General features: G+C 38.0%; 1 protein-coding gene across 3 annotated transcripts; it reads left to right on the forward strand.

The window, feature by feature from the left end:
* The first annotated feature begins 81 nt into the window (after window positions 1-81).
* On the forward strand, window positions 82-10300 carry LOC131776595 (endothelin-converting enzyme 2-like). 3 transcript variants are annotated; one of them, XM_059092810.2, is made up of 18 exons: window positions 82-122; window positions 1663-2490; window positions 3400-3456; window positions 3970-4086; window positions 4276-4356; window positions 4647-4780; window positions 5005-5233; window positions 5871-5969; window positions 6116-6193; window positions 6329-6432; window positions 6981-7039; window positions 7135-7189; window positions 7341-7408; window positions 7692-7831; window positions 8145-8210; window positions 8453-8548; window positions 9607-9683; window positions 9858-10300. In XM_059092810.2, the coding sequence occupies exons 2-18, from the start codon at window positions 1711-1713 to the stop codon at window positions 9955-9957; spliced, it is 2340 nt and encodes a 779-aa protein (XP_058948793.2). In that variant the 5' UTR covers window positions 82-122; window positions 1663-1710; the 3' UTR covers window positions 9958-10300. The 3 variants fall into 3 exon arrangements, with proteins under 3 accessions (XP_058948793.2, XP_058948794.2, XP_058948795.2); XM_059092811.2 differs by lacking the exon at window positions 8453-8548; XM_059092812.2 differs by lacking the exon at window positions 3970-4086.
* The last annotated feature ends 198 nt before the right edge of the window (window positions 10301-10498 follow it).

The following is a 10498-nucleotide window of genomic DNA, read 5'->3' on the forward strand; positions in this document are numbered from 1 at the left end:
TTTTATCTAATGCTCTTATACCAATATGCTTTCATAACTTAATCATTATCATTCCAAATACCTTGATAGCTGGCTGGAACAACACCATTCTGTGCACGCGTAGCTGTTATTATGGTCATCAGGTAGGAAAAGCGAATATACTCTCATTGTGGTTTCCTTCTTTTCAAATTGAATGGATGACATATTTTTCCCCTTCTTTCGCTGATTGTTGTATTTATGAAATCTCTCGTGTCTTTAATTTTCTTGTCGAGGAGAACATTGCATCCTCAAGCAGCGAGTTGAAAAATTCAACATGAACGGGTTTGAACTTTTTAGGAGATCAGGTCTTTCCAGAGAGCAGCCCTTCAATATATTTGTTACTTCGTTAAAGTATTTCGAGAAATAACTATCTAGATTTAGCAGTTTAAATATTGTCAATTTAGTTCGAGTGTTCTTCTGATTCACCATATTTTAAAGAAAACCTTGAATGCTTCGTCTATTTCTTTTCAAATAACCATCCGTAAGAACAGTGTGTGAACATAATGGTTCAAACTGAATTATGAAATCTTTCGCTTCACAAACGTTAATAATTGTTTGGCCATTTCTCTCTGATATCAATACGTAAAGCAGAACAAGTAGTTAAATTAAGCTATTGAAATGTTGAAAAGATCTTTGGCTAGCATTGATTTCATATAGCTTCCTCAAGATATTCCTGTAACTTTACGATTCAGGATAGAGCGATATGTTAATCACATGTACGAAAAAACAGTTCTCAAAAATTGGGAATAAGTCCAATAGGCGTTTCCATTCACAGCCTGACAATATATGCCAGTATCAACTGAAATGCCTTAAGTTCACTTCATAATTGAATTATAATTTGAACAAGTTCTCGTTATCCCACCAGTCCCTTCTTTTCGCTGAGACATATTTATTGATTACTGATTATGATTGGACTTCTTATTCCGCTAACTAAGCCTGTCTTGAATGAAAATGAAAGGAAATCAGCAGTATTCTCATTGGTATTCACACTCTCCATCGAGAGTCCTGAGAGATAAAAAAAATAGATATAGATTTCATAACCGCTAATTAATAAAGAAGTAGTTACAACAAATAGTTGAGCTTCGGACCCACTGATGTTCAAAGAAAAGCGAGGATTGCACAAAACAACAAAAATCTTTACGAGGCAAAAGATCGCTTGAAACAAACATATTACCCATAACTACAGTAGTAACGGCCAAAGGAAAATCGCGGACAGTGTGTTGATTCGGTGCTTTAATAATTTATAAGTAATATTCGTCGTTGGAGAGTTGTCCCGTTGAGAGTATAAAATTTCCTTCTTTAAAAAAAATGATTAAAATTGTTCTCGCTTCTGTCAGAAAAAGAAGAGAAAAAAAAACACCATAAAAAGGAACCGAGTATTCTGCTGTTCGATTCCTGAGCATGATCTCTCGGATCTCAAGCAAGAATCGCAAGTATATCCCTGTGTTGTGATCTGTGTAAATAAAATTCAGTTTGGTTTGCTTTCTCGCGTATCATTCTTAACACTTATTGATCGTGAGTAGGAAAACAACCCGGTAGGGTTTTTAGAAAATAAGGCACGTGTTAGAACCTTTTAACATGTTCGGTGCTCATTTATGTGTTTTCTTTGAAAGCTGACTTGTAAAAAGTAAATTGTTTATTTAGCTCAACTCAGCAATCTGAAAAAACATTTGCCGAGAAGGAGAGAGACGCATGAGAACCCACAAGAACAAAACTATGGCTGGAATAGAGTTATGTTCTGCACCGAGTACTCAGAGTCTTGGAGTGCACTCCACTACCTTCCGAAGGGGTCGAAAGAGAGTGGAAGTATGTTTGCTGAGTATTTGTGGAATACTTCTTTTGATATGCACTGTGTTAGCGGTATTATTTGCTGTGGAACTTTCCAAACGCAATCAATATGACGCAAAGGCAAATGGTCCTGTAGATGGTCGGACTGTACCAACAACATCAGTGCCACTTCCTACTACTGAAAGCCTAGCACCGACAAGAGTGTGTAACACTGCTGACTGTCTGGAGATTGCAGCCCGCTTCACTCGGAACATGAACAATTCTGTCGACCCATGTCAGGACTTTTTCCATTTTGCTTGCGGTGGATGGATACAGAACAACCCAATTCCTCCGTACAAGAACGAGTATATTACATTCATGAGAAAGATTCAGGCAAACAATGAAAAACTTAGAAATATGTTGGAAGATGCCACCGGAGAACACGATGACCCAGTAATGAAAGCAAAGAGGTATTATCGCTCGTGTATGAATGAAGAAGAAGTTGAGAGAACGACCACACAGCAAATGTTGGAGCTCATAAGGAGCCTTGGGTCATGGGCACTGGACAACGGAACGTGGAGTGAGACTGTATGGAACTGGAAGACTGCTCTACTAAAGATTCAAACAACTTTTTTACATTCTTCGCCTCTGTTTACTATTGATGTGTTAACTAACCCAAGAAATTCAAGGAAACATATTTTAAAGGTAAGCCCACGACAGCACCACACCATGTTGATGCTGCTTGTTGAAAAATTACAAAAATTCTATCTTAGTGATGAAACAAACGTAAATTGTCAGGCGTTCATGATTTAATTATCCGCAAAAAATTTCTCTGATTACACTTTGACTCAGTGGAAGAACAAAAGGAGAGAAAAACAAACAATTATTGTCATGGAAAGTTTTTTTTTATTATTAATGACTTCAGTTGAGAATAAGTGTTTTAAACCTGTTAAGCTGTTCTGATTTTATGCAAATTTCTATCAAAATAATATACATGAAAAAATTACTCAGTTCTGATTGGTTAAGATAAATGCAGTTTTCGGTTAGAGAAAGAGGAGGGTTAATTCAGTGCAAAGAAGAACAAACCACACTGAAAAATTCCTTGATCAGTTTAGCCGGACTTTGAACCTTTTTGCGCCTTAAAGATGTGAAAATATTATTGTATACTATTGTTTTGATCGTGCGCGGTTGTTTTGACCGAACGCACAAATATGAATAAATTATTTTTGCACTTTATGCGCGCGCTTTGCTTCTGCATAATTATGATAAGCTATCTCTTATTTTTTCATGTACATTATCAATACGTGATCACATTACTTTTCTTGTGCAATTTGTAATAAACAAGCGCGAGTAACTTCTTTCAAAGACTACAAATTGCATTTTGTTATTCTTTGAAAAAATTTACTCGTGCTTATTTATTCCAAATTGAACTCGAAATCATGTGATTACCGATACCAATCGCTTGTCTTTGACGTTATCAGCTAAAGAGGTGCAGTCATTTTAAAATCGACGGACAACGACGTCATGTTGCCTATTGACCGAATCATACTCTGAAACAGAAAAATAGGCTTGAGTGACCCTCTTTATTGAATGCTTTGTTTTTCTATCATTCAGCTCCTTCCCCCAGAGTTAAGTTTGACTCGTGAAGAATATCTGTCGAAAAACAGCAAAGTAAGTGTGACAGATATACTTATTTAGATTATCTCGCTCCAGGAGAACCTTCACAGAAGGCAGCTTTTGATCATTTTCCTTGGAATTAAGCGCCTGGAGGTCTGAGGTTTGATGAGACTTCATATATCTACCTGAGGTTTAGTCTGTGTAACTTTTTTGTCCACAATTGCCTTCGTATGGCACCGTCAGAGCGATGCCAAATGCCAGGAGTGTTTTACTATGTAAAGGACTAATCAAAAAATCAATTATTTTGATTTCGAACAAAGTTTAATTCTTCAACCAGGATTATATTGGAAAACTGGATTGGATTGTTGTGCAGTGTTTAGTTGATCTTTAGCATGTACAATGAGTCTATGTGTGTTACCAGTAAAATATAACTTACTCACAGTGATCATTCGTGACGCATTTTCATAATGAGTTCTAATTGTGAATATTTCTCTCGGTTAAGCCATGGATGAGCCAAATGTGTGGTAGTTATTACAATTTTGTTACTTGTTTTCGTTCTCCCTTCAGAGGAGGCCTGCATATCTCGAGTATATGACAACGGCGGCAATGTTGTTAGGAGGACAGAATGCCACCACCCGACAGCAAATGAATGGGATTCTTGAATTTGAAGAACAACTTGCTCGGGTACCGTGTGGACATGTGACCTTATGATTGGCAACATGCCATCATTTTTCATTCAGTTCTTTTCCACAGTTTATGTTTTTGATCCTTAAGTCTCTCGATTCTCTGGTGAACTATTGCCATAACGCAATCTTGTGTAGAAGAATACATGACAGTCCTTTCCACTGTCTGCTTTTTTTTTTCCATTTTCAGAGTATACCCTCCAAGACGTTCCTCTACGAACATGAGCATGACACAATCACAATACAAGACCTACAAAACCACGCTCCTAAGGTAAAGCATCATTGAATTCTTTGCTTGTTGGCACAATCCTGCCTCAAATATTAAAATCCTTTGATATTCTTGGTCGCCGAAACATTTGTAAGGGAAATTACTTACTATGTGTTCCTTCGAAAACCTTTATAATTAAAATGTTATCATTCCTTGGCATTTAAGTACATTTTCGTTTTCTCAATTCCATCCGTTTTGTTGCGTGGGAGATGATGGGGTAAGGGAGGGGAGGTAGAGGTTCCGCGTAGTTCCACTCCAAATTATTCTAACTCATAAACACGATTTCACTGCAGTTTCAATGGCTACAACATTTGAACAACCTGTTCAGCGAGCATAACACAACGTTAGATGACTCTGAGGACATCATCGTACCTACACTTGAGTATCTCCAAAACATGTCAGAAGCTTTACATACTGCAGATATGGAGTAAGTTCGCGCGATTATTTTGACATAATCTTGTTCTTATGATCATTTGGCTCATTATCATCGATTGTCTAGACTGTACAAAACGTGTAACAAAGACATCGTCAAGTTACTCAGTCTGCAAGAGGGTAACTTGTCCCTCAACTTATGAACCAGATAATTTAGTATATCTTTTTTAACGAGAGATTTCAACTTTAAATTTTACTCCATCATGTTTTATTCTGTAGAACGTTGTCCAACTACTTTATATGGACGGTTTTGAGGCGATTAGTTCCATTCCTATCCAAGCCGTTCAGAGAGGTTGAGGCTAAATACAAAAGGAAAACTTCTCATATAAAAGGCGCAGCAGCAAGATGGCTGACTTGTATCACTACCACAAACTTTTACCGCGGGCTCACATTTGCTACTGGAAGCCTGTACATTGAGAAGGCGTTTGACAGAAAAATGATCCCATTGGTTCGTGCGAAAAAGAAATTTTGAATTGAGGTCGTGTTTGGAACAGCGATGTTTCTTTTAGACTTAACGATATGTGGAAAAAAGTTAAGAACAGCATGGGGAGACAATAATTGGTACTATCCTTATCGAACCCAGGGATACTGGACACTAGTTGGGTACTGCTACCAAATTAGGCACAAAAGTATAAGTTGGTAACGTGGCAAAATTTGTTCGGCGCGTTGTTCCCGTAAAGGAATTGATTGATATTTTGACATGTTACCTATTTACGAGAAAAGAAATGATCCTTGTGATCCATTCGGTTGTAATTCTTCCCGGAAAAGAAGAACTTACTAAATTTCCTTTGCTTTTAACATGTAGCCTGGTAGCTCAGCTGGTAGTAACCCCAACAAGTGTCTTGAGGGCATGGGTACAAATCCCTTCAAACCTTGAATATTATATGGCTTCTTTTCTTTAATTTCTATGATTGCAGCTCAGCAGCAAAGATCATTTCTTTACTTCTAGTGGATGGAGAAATTCAAGGGTAGCTGTCTTTCTACAAGGAGATGAAAAAAAACAACTAGCAGATAAAAGATTGATCACCGAAAAATAGTTAGATATAATAAATGGTAAATTGTGACAGTTATTGTTTTCCTCAAAGGTTAAGGAGATGATGGAAGACGTTCGACAAGCTTTTCGTGAGGAAGTAGGAAACTTGACATGGATTGACGACAAGACAAGACCTGCTGTATACGAGAAGGTAAAACCTGTTATGTCATCTGTTATGTGACAGGTCAACAAGGCATCAACAAAGAAAACATGACGTACATTAATTTCCTATGGAGAATTAAAAATCGATCTTCTCCTAGCTAGCTATTCATTCTGTTAACATTTTTTTCTACGCAGGAAAAAGCGATGGTTGAAAAAATTGGCTACCCTGAAATGTGCGTGAACAAAACCTTACTTGGAGAGTACTATCAACAGGCAAGAGACAAATACGTCAACGTTAAATTCACAAAAGTTTGCTTTTTTCTATGGCGAGATAAAATTTTTCTTCGACAGATTGGCTGTTTTATGATGATAAAAGACGTGAACATAATAGTTTGGCTCCTTTTTTAGCTTGAAGTAGATGATAAGAGATTTTTGCTGAATGAGGTGAACGTGAGCAAGTGGTACTCAGCCCTATCCCTCTCCAAACTTAGGAAACCATCCATCAGGGGACAGTAAGTGCAATGAGTTGCTTCTACATGCAATAGACACATGGGGGTTTGCACTTTTTTACGATTTCACTCGTTTTGGTTCTGATAAAACAAAACTATCACGGGCCACATCGCAATTTACCAGCACCAGGTCTCAATTTAACCTCGATTACTACGATAAAATGCGCATGCCCTTTTTTAGTTACTAGTCAAATGAAAACTATCCCTGGAGTCCAAAAGGTAACTTTCTTGTGGTAAACTTTACAAAACGGACAGCTTTCCTTTGCGGACACTCATATCCTGGGAAAATATGCAATTTATAGTTTAGTGTATATCTAGTGTCCTTGATTAGTGTAAACTGCGCAACAACAAGTTGACACTTGGATCAAATTTCCATACGTACAGCTTTCAAGGATTTATATACTCATGCCCAGTTTCCTCAAAGAAAAGCATAACCTGCGTTTTAGCTCTATCGATAACGCGGTTATTCCCTTGAGTATAAGCAGTTGACGTCGATGAAACTACTAATCCACGTATGCGTTTTAACGACCTTTCCTCTGATTTTATGGCAGATGGTACAGTGGGCCACAGTCTGTTAATGCTTACTACCAAAGAGAGAAAAATGAAATAAGTATGTCGCTTATCCTAAGCTCAGTTTGTAAACGTTGGCTCAGTTGCAAGAAAAACATCAAGTTTAAACCACTTTTGGTTTTATCTTAATTTCAGATATTTTGGCAGGAATCCTTCAGCCGCCATACTATAGCGGCCGCTTTGCACCACGGTATGTAAGGATATCGTGAAGTCAAGATAACTATGATCTCGGTATTACGTTAATACTCCGCTAGCTAATAACGACAAGTGTGAAATGATTGTATGTTGCTCTAAAATAGTAGGCTAGAATAGTTAATGACGGTTTATCAATACATACACAGGGCGGTTAATTTTGGTGGCATCGGAATAATCCTTGCTCATGAACTTACTCATGGTTTCGACAATATAGGTAAGATGTTTCCTTTTCCAACACCCCATCGCACTCGGCTGTTTACTCTGGTTTGCTCATCAAATTCAGAGCATTCATCGTTTATTCCAGTCCTGTTGATGCATGCGAAATGTCTGATTGCTTTTGAGAGTGAAAACAAAGCACACTACAGGTCCTTTTGTTGTTTCTCTTCTACATTGATCATAAAGTTTGGCTGTTGCTTTCAATCTTACGTTTAATTTCCTTCTCTCAATATATAATATTGTAGAATTTGGAGATCTCATCGTCCTATTTCACTTGTTAGGTCGAAAGTTCAACAAGTACGGTGAGATCAGTAACACATGGTGGACTAACTTTACCCTCACTGGATTCCAAAACAAATCCCAGTGTTTTGTTGACCAATACAATAAATACCCACTCAATGTGGGTGGCAGGAAGATTTTTGTAAGTATCATGTAGCAGTTGTTTATTAACCTCATAAACCGACAATAAAGAAAGTATGGCTGTAAAACGAGTTTGTAAGCTCGACGCCAACTAAAATATTTATTCTCCTCTGTTCCTTGTCCCAGTTCGAACCTATATGCGACCAGTAAAATGGCGGTTAAAGTGACATCATTCATTTAAAAAAGCATTTCCTCAAAAATGACTGAAAGCAGTATTAAATAACATCTTGAACAAATTTGCCGTTTTAAAACTGCTAACAGCCGGCTGAAATGTTAAGTATTGGCGTGCACCTCATCTGTTTCACACTCATCAGGTGAATGGTCGACTGACATTACCTGAAAACATAGCCGATAATGGAGCTCTCAAGATCGCTTTCAGGGTAAGAAAAAAGTTATTATACGAAAAACGAATTACAACGTAGCAATGTGATATGCAAGCTATGACCGAAATGATCCGTGTAGTTAAGCTCCCACCCCACCCCTGCTGTAAATGGTTATCTCACATGTCAGAAGCACTTCTCTGAAGCCCGGTTTAATGGCTTAAGTTCGGTCCAAGCTTGCTATACGGTTTTGTTTCTTTGGATTTCTTTAAAGAAGGCATAAGTGCGAGATTCCTCCACAGGCTTATGAAAATTGGCTGAGAAAACATGGCAGGGAGGAACTCGTACCCGGACTGAACAAATCCAGTGAACAGATGTTTTTCCTTAGCTACGCCCAGGTAAAGCGACTTAGTTTAATTACTTGAACATCCTGCAAAAAACCGAGTAAGTAGTAAACTAGGTAATATATTGCGAATCAGAAAAGTTTATATAAACTAGAATCGCCCGACAGAATAAAATCCAGAGATTTTATAGGGGGCCTACCTTGACTCAATCACTTTTTTTTTGCCCATAAAATCTTAGAAACAGGTTTCAATGGATCGAGTCTCACTGTTTGTTTGTTTCTAGTTGGTTAATCTCGCGCACCACAATTTCCTGAGCACAATCGGATTGATAAAATGAAGAGAATTATACATGGGCGCACGTAGATTTGGAATTTCTCCTCGAGCGTTCAACTCGATTACACGCGAGTGAGCACAGCGAACGAATGAAGAGAAATTCCCTATCTACAGGCAACCATGTATTATTTTGTTTATTATATAAACACATTAGCCCTTCACTGACAAGAAAAGTCGACTTTAACGAATGAAAATAAAAGGATCGACAATCCCCGAATGAAAATCTTGAAGTGCATTGGCGCCAAGGCTCAAGATGAAAAAATGCGTTGAATCACTACAAAAACAACCATGGGCGTAATTTTCCATAAAATTCTCAGTTGTTGGCTTTTTCCTTACCGAAAGAAGAAATCTTTCAGGTACACAGCCAAATCGGTCTGTCGCAAATCGTCCAGTTGTCGATTTTCGTTCTCAGCCAGAGAAATGCCATCATTTTTTCGTATTTTGGTTTTCTTCCCCTTCATGGAAAGTTTGAACGGCACTGTAAGCAATACGGATTTCCCGTGTTTTAAAAGCCATAATCCGAGAAAATTCTGACAAACAGCCATGGATTGAGAATGGTGAAGGCTTTGCCGTTCATTCATCTCGCGAAAGGCGAGTGACATGTCTGCAGCTGATGGGCGGTATCAAACACACGTAGAAAAATATCGTACTATATCAAGTGCATTGTTACGGCTTTTCTCGGGCTGAAAAAAATCCTGGTACAAATCCACAGCAATTTACATTAATCTTCTTAACTAACACTGTTGTTTGTCCTCCGACTCAATTTGCATTGCTCTTAGATGTGGTGCAGCTCTTTCAGTCCTACGCAGATCTTCAGAAGAGCTAAAGCTGATCCGCATGCCTTACCCATATACAGGTAAGCCAATCACCAGCAAATAGTTTTGAGTGTTTCTGACGAACCCACTAACCGAGTAGCCAGCATTCTGAGAGCACTGGACTCTCCGTGGGAAGTCTAAAACTTGAATGACTTCGGAGGGGAGTCGCCCAGTCTCTTTCGTGCGCCTTTAAAACCGGTTAGTTTTCTTTTCAGGGTAAATGGTGTTTTGTCAAATATGGAGGAATTCGCGAAGACGTACAAATGTCCAAAGGGAAGTGATTTAAATCCCGAAAACCGATGCAGAGTTTGGTAAAACTGCGAAACGATTCATATACCGCCGCATTATGAAAATGATTGGTAAATTTCAATGATACAACCGGTAAATAATGCTGACGTTAATGACCTCTAAATGACTTTCACGTGAATGAAACAAATCTACTTTAAACTGTACAGTTTTCATAGGAAAATACGCTGGTACTGTGAGTTCGTTCATGTACTACAGTAGAGCATGTCTATACTACAATGGAACTTTCTGTCATTTTTTTTTTCGGTTTGCAACTTTCATTATAACTTTTAGCCTTGTAATGAGGTAAAGCCACCTAACTGAGAATTCATCTCAGATAAAGTTATGTTTAGTATTTTGTCAAGAGGTGTTATGTGGTTCTTGTTAAAATATTAAAAATAAAGAAAATAATTCATCTTGTAGAGTGCTTTTCGTATTCCTAACTCTACGCTCACCAAAGAGTGAAGATCTCACTATACAGCCCGGACATTGTAGTGATTGCTGACTTCTGAGATCTTAATCTCCCATGAATAAAATCTCATCTGCGCTTTTTCTTAGAGGCAACTCGGTA

Source organism: Pocillopora verrucosa, chromosome 14, assembly GCF_036669915.1.
Source record: "Pocillopora verrucosa isolate sample1 chromosome 14, ASM3666991v2, whole genome shotgun sequence".
In the NCBI taxonomy this organism is placed as follows: Eukaryota; Metazoa; Cnidaria; class Anthozoa; order Scleractinia; family Pocilloporidae; genus Pocillopora; species Pocillopora verrucosa.

Excerpts from the sequence above, each read along its gene's own strand:
- LOC131776595 (XM_059092810.2), top strand. The coding sequence starts at position 1,711 with ATGAGAACCCACAAGAACAAAACTATGGCTGGAATAGAGTTATGTTCT. Across the intron at positions 5,234-5,870 it reads ACAGAAAAATGATCCCATTG|GTTAAGGAGATGATGGAAGA; the intron begins GTTCGTGCGAAA and ends TTTTCCTCAAAG. Across the intron at positions 9,684-9,857 it reads CATGCCTTACCCATATACAG|GGTAAATGGTGTTTTGTCAA; the intron begins GTAAGCCAATCA and ends TTTTCTTTTCAG.